At 41.1% G+C, this 18,242-nt stretch overlaps 1 protein-coding gene across 2 annotated transcripts in view; it reads left to right on the top strand.

The window, feature by feature from the left end:
- Positions 1-18,242, top strand: part of LOC135522412 (glutamate receptor ionotropic, kainate 3-like) — a 114,380-nt gene that overhangs the window by 86,656 nt on the left and 9,482 nt on the right. For both annotated transcript variants that reach the window (XM_064948634.1, XM_064948633.1), the window contains exons 11-12: positions 6,405-6,628; positions 12,344-12,462. In XM_064948634.1, coding sequence (XP_064804706.1) covers positions 6,405-6,628; positions 12,344-12,462 — 343 coding nt within the window. The remainder of the gene's footprint in view (positions 1-6,404; positions 6,629-12,343; positions 12,463-18,242) is intronic.

The raw sequence follows: 18,242 nt of genomic DNA, 5'->3' as shown, positions 1-18,242 counted from the left end.
AAGGGAGAGGGTGGGAGTCGGACGGTTCGAATCAATGGCTAGGTGCAGAAAGGGTTAGGAAAGGTGGGCTAGTGCCGCAGCACTTAATCTCTACCTTAGCCAGATCCAGGTTGATATCTGTAACCTTGAGGGGGAAATAAGAGATTAAGGCAGGAAGTGTTGCTTATAGAAATACATGATTTCTTCTTAATGAACAGCAAACATAGGCTATGCATGTATGTTATTTCAGCTTACTGATTATTGTCATCATTATCATTATTGTATTCTGCATTGTTGGAAGGGCCTGTAAGAAAGCATTTCACTGTTAGTATACACATGTTGTTTACGAAGCATGCGACAATAAAAAGTTGATTTGATTTGACCGAGTTGACTGTTACCAATAGACAGGATGTACACACTGAGTTCAGTCTGCCACTTTTGTTTTACGGGAAACAATGTGATTCAGTCTGGGCTTCAAAGCTATCTAGGCAATACAGTAGAGCACATTTGAAAACAACAATATCCCATGCTGTGAAATATACTTTGTACTCTACTCAGTGCACTCCAGCACATTTGCCCCCTATAGTGTGTTATGGGCAACATATACTTAGTACAATGTAGATTAATTCAAGCGGTCCTCCATGTTTAGTTTTATGGTTTGAGTTCACTCTCAGTAGTTCCTCACAGTTAAATAGTTGGCTGAAGAGGTCTCTGTGCCCAGTAATTTCTAAACACTTATCTTGGCTTTGGTAGAAAGGAGAATGCTTCCAGATGTGTTCTATACTTCTACTGTATTTGGGTCTATTGCTTCCATGAGAGTAATGTCGGCTGACAGTAGAGTAATCAAGAACACCAATGTTCAATTCAGATATTACGTACTGTAGGTCTACCGATTTATCCTCATCATGGTTGTAGAATACAGTGATATAGGACTAGGTTTTGACCTCGTATGTTCCTTGCACAGTATGTAAAGGGTAAGTGTGCTATAGACTGTCTCCCTGTGCTACCGCTCTTTATCTGAATGGCTTACACAGCCATCACCACTGCTACAGTGTATGGATTCATTTAGCTGGTTCTATTTTTTGGCTCAGAACTTGTCTTCCTCCTGTCTATACTGATAAGCTGATCTTGAATCAGCAGACAGGAAAAAGGACACGTTGGAGTCTGCTCAAGAGAACTGACCTGAGGATTGCCATGAGGAGCTTGGATGGATATTGGTTTCCATACAAGTAAAATGTGCATATTGTTGTGAAATTGTTAGATATTACCTGTTAGATATTGCTGCACTGTTGGAACTAGAAACACAAGCATTTCGCTACGCACACAATAACATCTGATAAACGCGTGTATGTGACCAATACAATTTGACAACCTTATCCCAAGGATTGGAATCATGGCAGTGGCGCTGCATTCTGTTCATCCCAAACCAGAATCACCATGTGTCATTGGCTAATGTGCTGGCCGGTTTGACATCCAATGGAAGTCATGGATGTGTTTCTGGGATGCTGTTATGTAAATTAAGAGGTATGAGCTCCGATGACAGTGACAGCAAACAAATCTTTCTGAAAAACAAACAAAAATAGTACACGGTGAGGGGGTGCTTTATTAATGGACAGTGTCAATGTTATTAATCGGTTAAATGTATTTCCTTCAGATATTTATTAACCCCCACTATGCTACATTACAATGCTGCCGTTTTACTATTGACCACTCACCCAACGTGTCACCCAGTTAGATTAATGAATTGGTTTAAGGAAGACAACAAGCAAAACAAAGCCGTCTGCGGTTGTTTTTAGCTGATTCATTCTGTCAGCCCACAATCTCACATAAATCATTGTTTCATTACTCAACGGTGGAGTACTCGTGTGGGTTTATTAAAAGCAGTTGTAAGCCTTCATTCATCTCTGTAGGTGACCGAGACCTGTTTTAAACAAAGAAGCAAATGTGGAATGACAAAAATAAAGTCTTTGTTGTTAATGTCGACTGATGTCAACGTGTAGGAAGGAGCGAATGGTCTCTGATTTCTAAAAAAACGTGCATGTAGCTGGGTTAGTGTTTTTATATACATTTCCTGAGATTGTACTATTGAATAAACAACGAAAGAGGTGTTGCAGTGTGTCTCATCTACAAGTCCAACTTTGTGTGCATCACGTGAATATCTTTCTGTCTATGCATACACACGCAAATGTGCATAATATACATGATTAATTGGCCGTCGTGTGTAAATACAAATGGGATAAATCTTGAATGAGAACGAGTGTGTGTGTTGTGGCTAATTAAATAGAAGAAGCCTTCGGTGCCCATGTAGCATAGCGGCCTTTATTTTCCTCCTGAGTCGTTAAAGCCCACTACAAAGCCAAAGGGCATTGTGGGAAAGGCGTTAAATTATGCAACAGGTCATGTTAAACTTGATTTAGTCACAATAGATGATCCAATTAATCATGATGTTGATGCCAGTATTAATAGCGAGCTGAACACATCATTTGTTTCTGTTCAATTAGTCTCTTGCGCCGACAGATACACAGGAAGTGTACGGCGAAACAAATGCACGCCACGGCAAGCCACGCATCTCATTGTCTACATGTAGAGATAGCAGACTGGATTTGGGACCTTGGCAAGATATTGGATTGAAAAAGGGCTTTATTTGCAGTTCTAGGCACGTACATGAACGTGGATCTCCATCTGAGGGTCGCTGACCTGATTGGTTTTACAGTGGAACACGGAGGGGGTTTTGGCTACTGAGGGCGGGATAGTGGTCAGAGCTGTCATTTTGACGGACGGGCAGCGTGACTTTCAATTGCATCAACAACCACATATACATTATTCTGCTACATTATAGTATTTTTGTGCTTTAGAATTCTACTTGAAGGATAGGATGATGTTATAGTGATGCAAATTCCATTATCACTCTGCAATCCTTTGCCATTCAAGGGGGACGTACTGTAGAGTCAGACGATGGAATTACCAGGGACTACATTTCTCTAGTCATATATGCAAATTGAAACAGTGATGGACAATGACGCAGTTGGAGCACCGTATGCAAATCATTGTAAACCAATCATCGAGTTAAGAGGTACAGGAAATGTGGCGAACTGTGTCATTTGTGAGGCAAATATTCCCCGGCACTGTCCAAGATTATCATTCAATACACCTATAAGACTAAATAATCAAACCCCACAAACGTTAAAACCAGTAAATGTCAAGGGACTGCAAGTAACACAGATTGTTATAGATGGTTACAGTTATCCTCTGATGGGAGTGTTGATCTAGGTGTGATTGTATGTATCCTACAGAATGTCATCAGGTGTGGTAGTATGGAGGTAGCACAGCTCAAAGCTTACAATACCATCTGCGCACCCACAGATAACACAGAGCCATGTGGCACTCAGCAGGGTACTATCAGGTTATCACGCGTGCACTCGGCAATACGTGTCTAAGCAGAAAATAGCCGTGCAGCGTGTGTATTAGAGCACCATAGGGATGGCTGAGATTGGCTGGGATCACCTGCTGCTAGGTCTTCCGGTTGAGTGGCAGCTAGCTTGAAAAGCGGAGGTCGGCGGCAGAGAACAGAGGAAGCGGGTGTGTGTTGTAAACGTAAATGTTTAATGAGGGCACAGTGGATTGCACCACATGACAGATTGGCTGTGCCCACACTGTCTCCTTGTTAATCTTTCTTGTGTTTAGCCACCACAGTGTTTGCCACAGGTACAGGTATAATCCAAACGGTCACACGCAGAGTTCGACCATTTTCTTATACTGACCCCCATTGACTGCTCTGAATATTAGAATAGTAATTTGTCATTTTGTTGGAAGGGGGAGAGTGACTGAGCTGTGGTAGTGACACCAAAAAAAAAATATGTCAATGACACCACAGAAGCATATTTATTTTTAAAATGTTGGTGGGTATTGTTCTACATTGTAATGACAGCATGTCAACTCAGCAAATAAATGATTAGATGCATTGCCAGCCTTGCCCATACATTATAAATTACAGTATGACTTTGATTGTCCAAATAATGTTGGGTCGGATAGTACAAATCAGCTACATTTGTTCCTTGGAATACTTATGAGCATTTTCTTTATAGGGAGCAGGGTTCTGGTAATTCACAAACGGTCATATGATCTACAGAACTAGACATCCTCCACACTTGCCAATGTACACACTAATACCTAATTTAACTGACCTCCATCGGGGACATTCTGGTGCTGGCACACTGAGCGCTGTTCCTCTGCCACCACTCAAAAAGGAAGAAAAGGAGATTGGCCCAAACCCCATTGTGAGTTTCCTTCGGTTCCGAGGAAGAGAGTTATCCAAGCGTGAACCAAGCAGCTGGTTTCATTAATCTCCTGTCCAACCCTGATGTGTTGGAGGTGTGGGGGGTGGTAATGTGAATGGTGACCTTTTGAATATGCAACCAGACGCAAAATCATGGGCCGCAACGTTCACCGTCAGATCCTGCCAGGGCAGTATCTCAGAGAGCTATATTAGGCTAGTTAGAAGGTACCAGGCTCCAGATAGTGGAGGCATGGGGAGAAGCTGGTGGGAAAGCATGTGGGAATGGGCCTTGTTTCTTGTGATTCATTGGGGCAGGTGTTCATCATTTATGTAGAGAACAACAACAACAAAAGTTTGGAGAAAAATTGGCGGGAGGGGGCAACCTGTGATCTCCGCAAAATTACATTGGTGTAAAGTTAAACAACTTTTATTTGATCAAAGTATGTCATATGTTACAGGACTTGATGCAGTGCCTTGCAAAAGTATTCATCCCTCTTGGCGTTTTTTAGACAAACCTGCCACAAATAGACAAACCTGCCACCCTCCAGCACTCATGGACAAGGCACAGAGGGCATTAATCAGAGAGGCAACAAAGAGACCCCTGAAGGAGCTGCAAAGCTCCACAGCAGAGATAGGAGTATCTGTCCATAGGACCACTTTAAGCCTTACACTCCACAGAGCTGGGCTTTATGGAAGAGTGGCCAGAAAAAAAGCCATTGCTAAAAGGCATGTGGGAGACTCCCCAAACAAATGGAAAAGGGTACTCTGGTCAGATGACACTAAAATTGAGCTTTTTGGCCAGCAAGGAAAACGCTATGTCTGGCGCAAACCCAACACCTCTCATCACCCCAAGAACAACATTCCCACAGTGAAGCATGGTGGTGGCAGCATCATGCTATGGGGATGTTTTTCATCTGCAGGGACTGGGAAACTGGTCAGAATTGAAGGAATGATGGATGACGCTAAATACAGGGAAATTCTTGAGGGAAACCTGTTTCAGTCTTCCAGAGATTTGAGACTGAGATGTAGGTTCACCTTCCAGCAGGACAATGACCCTAAGCATACTGCTAAAACATCACTCTAGTGGATTAAGGGGAAACATTTAAATGTCTTGGAATGGCCTAGTCAAAGGCCAGACCTCAATTCAATTGAGAATATGTGGTATGACTTAAAGATTGCTGTACACCAGCGGAACCCATCCAACTTGAAGGAGCTGGAGCAGTTTTGCCTTGAAGAATGGGGAAAAATCCCAGTGGCTAGATGTGTCAAGCTTGTAGAAACATACCTCAAGAGACTTGCAGCTGTAATTGCTGCAAAAGGTGGCTCTACAAAGTATTGACTTTGGAGGGTTGAATAGTTATGCACACTCGTTTTTTTGGTCTTATTTATTGTTTGCTTTATAATAAAAAATATTTTGCATCTTCAAAGTGGTATGTTGTGTGAATCAAATGATACAACCCCCCCCCAAAAAAGTATATTTTAATTCCAGGTTGTAAGGCAACAAAATCTAAAAATTGCCAAGGGGGGGGGGGTAAAAACTTTCTCAAGCCACTGTATTTGTTATGAAACTAACAATGTATTTTATTTTCCTCAAACTGGTTTTCAAGTTTCATGTACCTTTTTGTGTAACAACAATGGTTCATGCAGAACTATGATTTTCAAAAATACCTGGAGAACAATGAAAGTACCAGCAATAGAAGCTCAAATCAAATGTTAGTCACATGCGCCGATCTACAACAAGCGTAGACTTCACTGTGAAATGCTTACTTACGAGTCCTTTCGCAATAATGCATTTAAAAACTAAGAAAAGATACAAATAAAATAGTAACAAAATAAAATAACACTAAAAAGAACAATAATGAGTCTATATACAGGCTATATACAAGGATTGACAGTACCGAATCAGTGTACTGGGGTACGAGGTAGTTGGGTGATTTAATTGAGGTAATATGTACATGGAGGTTTGGTTAGGTGATTGATTGAAGCACTATGTGCATGTTCTGTAGGTAGGGGGTGAAAAGCACAAAGTCCAGGTAGCCGTTTAATGCACTGTTCAGCAGTCTTATGACTTTGGGGTAACAAAGGTAATAAAGCTAGCGAAAGGGTCTGATCGTTTGATTGATCGTCCCTTCTCTCTTCTCACCTACAGAGAGCCGACTTGGCTGTGGCCCCTCTTACCATTACTTACCTGCGTGAGAAGGTCGTGGACTTCTCCAAGCCCTTCATGAGCATGGGCATCAGTATCCTGTATCGCAAGCCCAACACCACCAACAACGGCTTCTTCTCCTTCCTCAACCCCATGACCCCTGACATCTGGGTCTATATCCTGCTGGCCTACCTAGGCGTCAGCTGTGTCCTCTTCGTCATCGCTAGGTGAGTCCCAGACATTTCTTGGCTACTTCCTGATCTGCCTGTCTGTGTGTGTTTGTGTTTATTGAACTTTAGTAAGAGTGATATATTTTGTTTATTCTACTTGTAGGGCTAAGTTAGTTGCAGGCACTAAAAAGTTAGTTAAAAAAATAACTTGTACAGCGATGTAGTTTTTTGTGACAACACTGTCTTTCACTAGGAGAGCACCATGTTGAACATGCCAAAACCAAGGCGCAACCTAACGCTTTAATGCACGCAACTGTGTATGGTTGCAGCTATGTGGAAATGTTTTATCTGGGAAGATATAGTGCACAAAAGAAGGCTGGCCAATCCGAATCTCTGCAGAACTGAGTCAGTCAATGATCGTCTCAAGTGATTCCATCATTTGGGGATAAGGAGAGGTCTCTGCTCGGCAGTAGGTCCATGTTCAATTGGTACAAGTCCAACATTTTGTGTGAGCTGGTGGGTAGTGATCAAGGCAGTTATGTCAGCGTGGGCTCTCTGTGGAGCCCAGCATTGGAGGAAAAGAATGGTAGTAGCAAACCGCCAGCGAAGTTATGCTCTCCAATTCAAAGCGTTTCCTGTATAATTTCTCTGCAGTTGTAATGCTTCTTTGAACAACTTTCATCTTCGAAATGTATAAAAATAAATACCTGCCGATACATGGAGAAAGAAATTTGATAATAATAAAAAAAATGTCTCATGACATTTACTTGTGCTTGTTATCATTTCCACATTCCCCACAAATCATTGAAAATCATTGAAAGCTGAACCTATTAGTAAATGCGTGAAATTAGAATAGATTGAGATCATTGAAGAGTATCTCTGATTTTTTTAAAATATTTCCCTATGTGTTCCAAATGTGTTCCTGAGACTTTCTGTGGCATTCTTTACATAAGAGATAAAGAAAAGAACCCATATGCCACTTGCAGGCATCCTCCTCGCCTTGGGTGGTCATTGTCACTGCTTCTCACCGCTTCCTGGTGCCTCCAAATGCAGAGTGGTGCTTGAGCAAGTTCTGAGAATGTGGAGCTTTTGAAGGGGCTTGGGGTTCTGAGAGGAGCCAGCTGCATTCCTCAAACCTCTCCCATTATGTCTTGAGACAAGCTCACAAGCTCGTTTTAGCACCCTGTTCTATAAGTATAACTAAAAAATAATCTCTGACTGTTGCATCATTCTCTGGAGATCTGCCTAGAAAGCGAGCAGAAGTGATTTGAGCCAAAAGAAGGCTCAAATAGCAGTTTGATGTATGGGTGCTTGAGATGTTAGAAAAACCAGAACGCTTTGACGAAAGAGGCAAATGTATGTGTTCAATATCAGGTAGGCACGTACTTGTACTGATTGATAGTCTATAGTTTCATACAATTCAGACAACTTTGAAATCAAAAAGCTTTTCTGGACAATCACGATCCATGTCACTGAGCAGGCACTCTTGAGAAGAGAACAATGAAAGCGCCAAGACTTATGCTTTGCCACAGCCATCTTGGAGTCCATGACTATAGGTCAACAATATGGGAAACCTACTCGAGTGCTTACAGAAGCGTGAAAACAAAAAAGATGAAACACAATCATGCTCTAAGTACGAAAGAGAAAACATTGAGCAATGCCCGGTAGAGTATACTGTATGCACTTGCCTTATCAGTGCTCTTAAAACCTGGCATCTCTTTAAGGATGTAAACAGGGGGGGTAGAAATCACCACAAGCTTCGATGCTGCATTACACTGTCCAGGACCTGGAAAATATATCTTTGAAATTCCATAAGATAAAAATGGGCAGTGGAATACAGATGACAAAATAAGACTTCTTCTACACCATGCCAATGTCGATAAGAACGTACGCTCTAGCAAGTGTGTAATAATGGAGTTTTTCCCCAGTCATCCTTATCTTTTCAAATAGCAACACATTGGCCAAGTTTCAATTTCTTTGAGTTACCGCTTCAGGTGCTTCTGCTATGTCTGTCTAGCTGCCGAGAATGAGGGCGAGGGTTTGCATCTGAAGCTCATTCAGGCTATTTAGAGGACTGATTTTTTGGAGAGATTGTTGCATCATTAGAGTGTGACCTGATTTAATGAAAAACACACAAAGAGTGGCGAAGGTGCATAAAGATTTTGGAATTAAAATGTGACGTCATGGTTTTACAACTATCCATTTAGTTTTTAAATTACGGGGCGTGACATGGTTCAATGCGCCATTAATCAGCACAATCTACTTTTTTTGGTTTTTAAAATTGTCTGCTAAAATTGTGTTCATGTATACTGTACATACTGTGCTTATGACGATACAAAAATATTGTAACATAGAGCAATATACAATACAGAGAATTTGGTAAACAATGAATTTCTATTAAGTGCATGGATGCTGCCATCTTTAAACACCTTCCCCATTAAATGGAGGCAAATGGAGATGCAAAGCTATGTGTTCCATTAAATCAGCTATTTCCCCCAGGGGTATGCGCAATGCCAATGTCTTCACATTTTCAAACAGTACATTTATATTTTCCAACAGGTCTATACATTTGGGTGAGTTGTTTTTTTTGCCTCAGTAGCCTCGTTTCACTGTCAAAAATTAAATTAAACCATCTAGCGTTCAGCAAAATAACAACACAATGTCAAATACAGGTAGTCTAGTCAAATAATTAAAATCCAATCACATTAACCGTTACTCTCTCGCGGCAAACCTTCACTCTTGCGCAGGCATTTAGAAATAAAACATGAAAATGCAAACACTTGTTCCCGATGCCACTTGGTTACACTGCAGCATCCACTGAGAGACTCTTGCTGCCAAGGGAATGCCTGACAGCTTGAAAGACATTTTTGACACTACAGTGAAAATGGTTAACTTTGTTAACGCAATGCCCCTGACCTCTCATTTATTTTCTGCATTATGCAATGATATGGGCAGCAACCACGTAACACTTTTACAACATACAGAAGTGTGCTGGTTATCAAGGGGCAAGGTATAGACATGTTTTTTTGACTTGAGAGACAAGCTTAACATTTTCTTTACTGACCATTAATGTTCACTTGTCTGACCATTTGCATGATGATGAGTTTCTCACATGACTGTCCTATCTGGGTGATGTTTTGAATGGTCTGAGTCTCGGATTACAGGGACTCCCCACAACTATATTCAATGTGCAGGACAAAATTGAGTTTATGCTTAAGAAGTTGGAGCTCTTTTCTGTCTGCATGAACAAGGACAACACACAGGTCTTTCCATCATTGTATGATTTTTTTGTGTGCAAATGAACTCAAGCTTACAGACAATGTCAAATGTGATATAGTGAAGCACCTGAGTAAGCTGTGTGCGCAATTACGCAGGTACTTTCCCAAAACGGACGACACAAACAATTAGATTCGTTATCCCTTTTATGCCCTGCCTCCAGTCCACTTACCGATATATGAACAAGAGAGCCTCATCGAAATTGCAACAAGCTGTTCTGTGAAAATGTAATTTAATCAGAAGCCACTGCCAGATTTCTGGAAAGGGCTGTGCTCAGAGTTTCTTGTCTTGGCACTGATGCCCTTTGGAACCACGTACCTATGTGAGAGTGGATTCTCGGCCCTCACTAGCATGAAAACAAAATACAGGCACTCTCTCCAATACAACCCAACATTGCAAAGTTATGTGCATCCTTTCAAACACAACCTTCTCATTAACCTGTGGTGAGTTATTCACCATTTTGTATGAACAAATAAGGTTTTATATGTAAGATGGTTAAATGAAGAGCAAAATGTATTGAATATTATTATACTATTATTTGTGCCCTGGTCCTATAAGAGCTCTTTGTCACTTCCCACGAGCTGGGTTGTGACAAACTCACACTCATTCTTATGTTTAATAAATGTATCGTATAGTGTGTGTGTGTGTGTGTGGCAGGCATACAATGATGGCAAAAAAAAACATTTGGAGTGTGCGCTGACCCTGGTGCTAGAGGGTGCACACAGCTGGAGGTTGAATGTTTGAAGGGGTATGGGACTGTAACAAGTTTGGGAACCACTGCATTAAATACAACAAATGTTTTGGGAGACACTTTATTGACACTGTATATGGTCCTCACCCACAAATATCGCTCAGCATAAATGTCACAGTGACTGACGAGGTAAAAATAGATCATTGGCATTTGACATCTAACTTTTGAAGGTCTTGATTTTAGTTTCCTCTTTTTGAAAAGAGACTATTTTCGGGATCATTTCATTTTGATCATCTGTAGAGCATCCTATCAACAAACTATTTGTTGATAGCAGCTGCTTGCTAAGGTTACGGTTAGGGTTAGGTTTAGAATTAGGGTGAGGGTTCAGATTAGGTTTAGTGCTAGGGTTAGTAGATATTAAGATTTGAAATGTTACTGACGGACTATCAAAATAAAGAGTTACCTAATTATCTCCGCTCATTGGCCAACTTTCACGAAAGTCAGTAAATAGAAGCAGGATATTTTAAGAAGAGTTGCCATCTGGCTTCGAAGGATCTAAGCCTCCTCTTCCTCTCCTCTGACAGCAAAACAACCTGAATAAATCAGATCGTATTTGAAACATTTTCCAAATGAATTTCAGGAATGGAAAGCACTGACATTTACCATGTGTTATCTCGCCATCTGCCTTTAAAAAAAGTGACCGTTTCATCGATTATTAAAGGATTTACGGTGTGCGGCACTTTGAAAAGACACTTAAATGGCAGAGTATGTGGATCCACGGGCTTCGCAGGTATTATTCTACTACATTTCCAGCGTGCCTCACGTTGTATCACATGACATTCCAATATCTGTCTTCCTGAAAGTGGCATTTTTGGTGGAAAGTTAGCTACCTTTTGAGCACAGAGATGTATAAAGGTACGGCAAACTTTTTGATTTGAACAGGGTTGACAGACAGCCATCGTCAAGGACACATAAGAGCACGTTAACACAGCTGACAAAATGCTATGTCAAATGTACCACAAACAATCAATTTACTGAAAACAATACATGTGGACGTCTTTACAGCTTGTCTTTTTGTTTGTATAGTGAGTAAAAAGCCATATGGCTCCTTGTGCAACCTGTAATTTGTGCCTACGGTTGCACAGTTCTTTAGGGACACTGTAGGCGAACACTTCATGGGTGGTTTTTGTCAGGCGAAATTCAGGTTAAGTGCTAGGCTCAAGGACACATCAGGAGTGCTCTATCCAGCGGAGAGGCCTTCGATGCAGAGAACTAGAATGTATTATTAAGCACAGCTTCTGTTCCGGTCTTATTAGAACCAATTTGAGATGCATTACTATGGTTCAAACGCCAAAGCCACAGGATTACTGGCCAAGAGCATGAAATGAATCCAAGATAGGTATTCCCATGCATAAAACATGTAAACTTGGGAGCAATATTTCAGATCTGTGTAAGTCCCTATATTACCCCCCTCCCCCTCATCCCCATATTACAATATGAACACAGTTATATTATATCATTGATTATTAAACTGCTTTGAGTCATAGTTTTACTTCAAACAAATTTTTCTCTTTCTTTGTATATAATATCTGTGTGCAAACATTGGTGGGCTACATGAGTATCCATTATTTCTATATTGATATTGATGTTGGTGAGAAAGGGATTGAATTCTAATACACATTATCTCTTTCCCCATGCCTCATCAGGGTTAACTGAGCCCCACAGTAACAATACACTATTATGCCGAAATTGTGGTACACTGGAGCCTTTGTTCCTGATATCATTCTCCACCTGTCTCCCTGTAGGTTCAGTCCATACGAATGGTATGACGCCCATCCCTGCAATCCCGGATCCGATGTGGTAGAGAACAACTTCACCCTCCTTAACAGCTTCTGGTTCGGTGTGGGCTCCCTCATGCAGCAAGGTATGGTATAGCCTAGCTTATTCCCTCTTTCACCTGTCAAGAGCAACAGTCCCCCCTCCACTCCCTTCCTCCTCTGCACAGCCACCCTCCCTCTCCCTCCCTCTCTTCACCTCTTTAACTGACAAGCTACCTAATTTCCATTGTTTTAGAATACACTTGCCTGTCAGGAACAACTGCAGCTCAGACGTACATTACAAAAGAAAGCTGTTGTCACCTCCCTGCCTGCTCATAGAAACAGGAGTAGGTGTCAGACACATGTCAGAATGTGGCAGGTAAAAGACAGAAAACACGGTTGCATTTGTTTCCCCATAACACAGCTGTTTGTGTTTTGGGACGAAAGGGTAAGTTGGAGAACGTGTCTGACAAATGCCAGCTGTCACTCCTCGCTGGCATTGGCTATGGCCACAAGGTTGACGTTTATATTGTTGTGTTTCCCGAGTCCTTGTACCAAAGACCCATTGTCATAATATATACCCCCCACACAGCTCAGCTCTCGGGACAAATGACATTTTGTTAAATGACACTTGGGCCTTTTATGGTGCTGGAGTAGTGCCATTATTTTCCTTTATTCATAATATGAAAGTATGTCAATTCTCAGCATCTTTCTTATGCTAGAGCAAACAGTTAGCTTTCGTCTTTCCCCAACCCCCAAAATACCTATTTGAATGATTCCACCTTCTGTGTAAGCTTACACAAATCTGAGGAAGGTTAGGGGAAGGATATCACGGCAACACCAAGCTAATACGGTCATCTCGTCCACCCTTGAAGACATTCGTAAGCAAATGGAGCCCCATAAATGCTTCGACGTAATGAAGTCAGCCAAAGATTTTTTTTAAAGAGCTACTAAGAAAATGTTTAACCTCAATGTAACAAGACAAATTAGGGAGGCTCGACGGTGGATCTCTGCCGGTAAGGAGAGCAAATGCGGCAATCCATTAAGCACAAAAGCTGTGCTCCTCCGGCAGCTCTCCCGCGTAGCTGCATGGTATCTCTGACAATTTGCATTGTGAGTGGAGGCTAACAGTACAATATGAAAGGGAGGAGAGGAACGAGCAAAACAGAAGGAAGTTGGTGATTCATCTTTGAACAAGACTGATGGTCCTTTGTCATTGGGATGGTAGGTCTTGAATCTTGAACTTTAAACTTAAAATAATATTGAATAAATAAAGAATATTGTTCCTTTGATACTGTCCTCCTGTAAGCAGGTTAATGTTGTTCCCCCAGATTACATTACTATACAACAGGATATTTTACTTCGACACAGCAAAATGGTCTAAGAGTTAACTAGGTCACAGAGAGTAAAGTGTACCGGAGGTGGTTCGCTGAAGTCCACTTGCATTATGAGTATAACCTTCCTTGATAGATGTTTCATTGCCAAATCATAACCAAAGTGTCTAAAATGTCTATATTTTCTTTAACTCTATAGTTATTTTAAAATGATTTGGACATCAAACAAGGAAAATGATTTTATTGTTCTTTGGACACAAGCGCAAAAGAAAAATGCATTTGGTGACAGTAGCAAGGATGACAAAATCAAAAGGATATGTACTTTTGGAATTTGAGTGAACTATCCCTTTAAGATCATAGCGCTAACGTGGTCTGGAATCGCTTAGAACAATTACGTTAACAAGTTACAACTACTCTTTAAACATGTTGCCTTTTCCCAATTTAACTTAGTTCCCTATGACGAAGTGAAAAAAATAAACTGCATCATTTGCAGTTAATCTAATAATTTATCAATGCGGCAATAACATAGTGCTCACCCTGGAGCACCATGTGCTGCCTGCGCACGTTTATCTCTGTTTAGATGGACTAGTATTGAGTAATTGTGGCACCTATGTGTTCTGTAGCCAGAGGCGGACTGGCCATGGTGGCTGGTGTGAGAGAAAAAATGACCATGCAGTTCAGCAGGTACTCGCACTCAAACCATTAAAAGGAAAAAACATTGAGCGGGAGAAATATACTTCATTTAATTCCATGCTGGAAAGAATACAATAAGTGCCAGTGGAAAGTGCAAAAAGTGCTATGTGTTCTGCCCTGATACAAATGGACCAAATATGTATCCAAAGGGGTCCATTTTGTTATACAAACCAGAATCCTTATGCTCTACAGCCAAACTCACCGACAGTCGCTGAGGAAAAAGCCATTTCATTGACATGTTTAAAATGCAAATGGCTATGTTTGGAAGAGGAAGAACAGCCTAATAAACCAAAATCCTGCCAGCGTGTCTGTAGGAATGAGGTGTCATACAAAACAAGAATACACAAAATGGAGAGGTGTAAAAGCAGACCTTGCATGCTTCAAAAGAGGCGTGCCCTGGGCCGTGTGTGTCAGGGTTTTCCTGTGGTGAAGTAGAGGAGGACCAAAACGCAGCGTGGTTATATTGATTCATGTTTAATAAAAACAGATAAACATGAACACAACAAAACAATAAACGTGGAAAACCAAAAACAGCTCTATCTGGTGCAAAATACAGAGACAGGAACAATCACCCACAAACACACAGTGAAACCCAAGCTACCTAAGTATGATTCTCAATCAGAGACAACTAATGACACCTGCCTCTGATTGAGAACCATACTAGGCCGAAACATAGAAATACCCCAAAACATAGAAAAAACAAACATAGACTGCCCACCCAACTCACGCCCTGACCATACTAAATAAATACAAAACAAAGGAAATAAAGGTCAGAACGTGACAGTGTGAGGCTTTGCTCATGGCAAACAGTGTCTGAGGTGTTGCAAAACGGGTGAAACATGAAAAAAAGTTGCTATATTGATATGCAAAATGTGTAAGTAACATAAGCTATACGAAATATTGCATTTATAGTCATGGGGCATTGTTTTGACCTTATCAGTGTTAGTTATCTTATCCCGATATGGAGAAGAGAGTTTCTCAACTTGGAAACCATAGTTTTTAAAAGAGATGAATAAGCAGTAAACAGCCTCTGGTGTAGAGAGCGTGTTTTTATGTGATGATGCCACGAAAGAGAGAATGTTAAGTTCAGGTAATGATTCTCACGGGAAGAGGTGCCTCCCTGATGTTAAACTGAATCTTTGCTTGTGGGGAAAATAACATGGGGAGAAAGCCGGGGCATTGCATTTAATAGTACCCAGTGCTTCTAAATCCACAGAGAATATAACTCTTAAGCAAGTGTGCTTTTTGTCAATGCTGTTATAAGGAGCCACGAGTAGTTGTGAATGCTTTTTGCTAGTCGTATATTGCATTATGGGTGATAGACGGTACTGTAAACACACGAATTTCACACAGGTGGATCACAACAAATGTTACTACTGTATGTAATATTACAAGCATCAAGAATCATCACAGTGAATTCTTGTAATGTTTGTTAGATGGGTTGCCAACTGGTGCTTTTACACAAAAAATAAAATGTCCTTAATTCATTCAGCATCCCTGAGCCTAATAACTTTCTCAATAAAAATTTCCATTTTACCATAGTGTGTATTTAGTCACATCCCCATTATGTAACATACTTTATATTTGAATGTTTTGTCATAGTGTTTTGCAAGGCCTTTCACTGTACTTGTGCACATGACATTACAACTTGAAACTATGATGTCAGCACCTAGCCATTCTAGCTGCAGCAGCACTGCAGTCACTCAGATTGTGTTGCTTTGTTGACTGGAATTGCGTCATTATCTTCTGCTCTGAAAGGACATTTTATACTTATTTGGCTTAGAAGACATGAAGTCCTTCTTCAATGAGATGCATAGTGCATTGACAAGGTTTTTATTTCCTCGGCAGCACTGTATGACCAATCCGTTTTTAGTATTTCTTTGAGTGTTCTAGGTGCCGTGCGACAACAGCTGACAACAGCATTTTATGGCCTGGAATCCAATTGGGCTACCCGCTGTTCCAGTTCCTTACCAGTTTGACTGCTGAGCTGAGTGTCCTCCTACACTTAAGTGATAGTTCTTACCTTGGAGTGTTACAATACTGGCCTTGTTTGCCACTGTGTAAGGCTGTCAAATTGCAAAGGACAAATCCAATCAAATTGGGTAAGGAAGGTTAAAAAGCTGACCACTTTACCTCCTCTCAGTGGGGTGGTTACTCTTCCAAATTGCCCTCATAAATCTTCTCAGTAAAGTAGTGGAGGGCACTGAACTCAACCTCTGGTGGAGAGGTTGTTTTAGACGTCGACAGGGACAGAAAATGAAGTAGTCAAAAAGCTATTGTAAACAAGATATATGGGAATTGAACTGACAGAGGACCTCACAGTGTCATACTAAATGCTGTGGGAGGCAGTCTGGCCAACCTAAGTAATTGAACATTTATGTCCAGAGACTGATAAGCCATTTTCACCCTGTCAAATGTAAGTTGTCACAAATGGATGTATGTTATGCATGCATTATTTGTGAGGCACTGCTCCACACAATTCAAAATCATGCAAAGAAGAATACAAAACACAAAATCGACACATTGTAATCTCAAAATGTATACAACAGCCCATATAAAAGCAAGCATGGAGTGCATGTATACTATGCAAGCCATTTTACGGGTGCAGGGAACATATGGCTGTGGCAAAGGAGGTGGAACATTTCAAAGGCAGAGAAAGAGCAGAATAGCATTTAGATGTGACCTCTTTGTCTTGGTGACATTATTTTAATTGGACACATGCCAAGTGGCAGGGTTCTTAATGAAACCCCACAACGAAGAAGCAAACGCGTGTCACTTTATTATTTCAAAAACACCAGAACCGATTCCACCATCAGTTTGTGCTTTCTGTCTGTTAAAACTTCTTTGGGCTGCAATCCCGTTAACGGGATGATATGACAACAGCCAGTGAAAGTGCCAGGCGCCAAATTCAAAACAACAGAAATCTCATAATTAAAATTCCTCAAACATCTTATACCGTTTAAAGGTAGTCTTGTTGTTAATCCCACCACAGTGTTCGAGTTCAAATAGGCTTTAAGGCGAAAGCAGCACAAACGATTATGTTAGGTCACCACCAAGCCACAGAAAAACACAGCCATTTTCCCAGCCAAAGAGAGGAGTCACAAAAAGCACAAATAGAGATAAAATGAATCACTAACCTTTGATGCAACTGAGACTGAGGAGCAGGCCATTTACTTTGGACACCTTATTCATCAAAGCTACTCAATACTGCCCCCCAGCCAAAATAAGTTTTAAGCTTGTTGGAATCAGAGACCGCGTTTCCGGCTGACTACATTGCAGATGCATGCCAGATCTCCAGCCCAGACCACCCACTCCATTACTGCTTTGATCGTCTACTGACAAGTCGGAGATACTGGACAATTAAGTGTCGCACCACGCCCTTCGGGAGGAGTTTCATCCTGGGGGCTATCACTATAATGAACAATTCTTATGTAGCTTCCCTCTATGGGCAGGTGGAGGGAGGAGGGGGGTATTATTTATGTCTGCCTTTTTGTTTCTTGCTGTGTTTTATGCGTTCATGTGTGAGCTGTGCTAGGATTTTCCTCTTGTATGACAATAAACCTGATTCTAACCTGGCTGATATCTCACAATGCACGTATAGGTGTTTAACATTTCAACTAACTTCATCATATGGTATAGCAATCAGATAGCTGACTCTGCAGTCGATTACTTGCACACAACCATTGGATGGTGCATGCAACACAACTGGAATATTGTCAGCTTGGAACATGACCATTATTTTAAAATGAACTCTCAGCCTCGACTGAGGGTTTGTTTGGATACAGGAATCCTACTGTATCTGGCATTAGATTTTGGGATCGCCCCCCAAAATGTTCTGCTCATCCGCTTACTTCATGGCC

Source organism: Oncorhynchus masou, chromosome 30, assembly GCF_036934945.1.
Source record: "Oncorhynchus masou masou isolate Uvic2021 chromosome 30, UVic_Omas_1.1, whole genome shotgun sequence".
Classification (NCBI taxonomy): Eukaryota; Metazoa; Chordata; class Actinopteri; order Salmoniformes; family Salmonidae; genus Oncorhynchus; species Oncorhynchus masou.
Note: the sequence above shows the minus strand (reverse complement) of the source record. Positions and strands in the feature narration are given on the sequence as shown.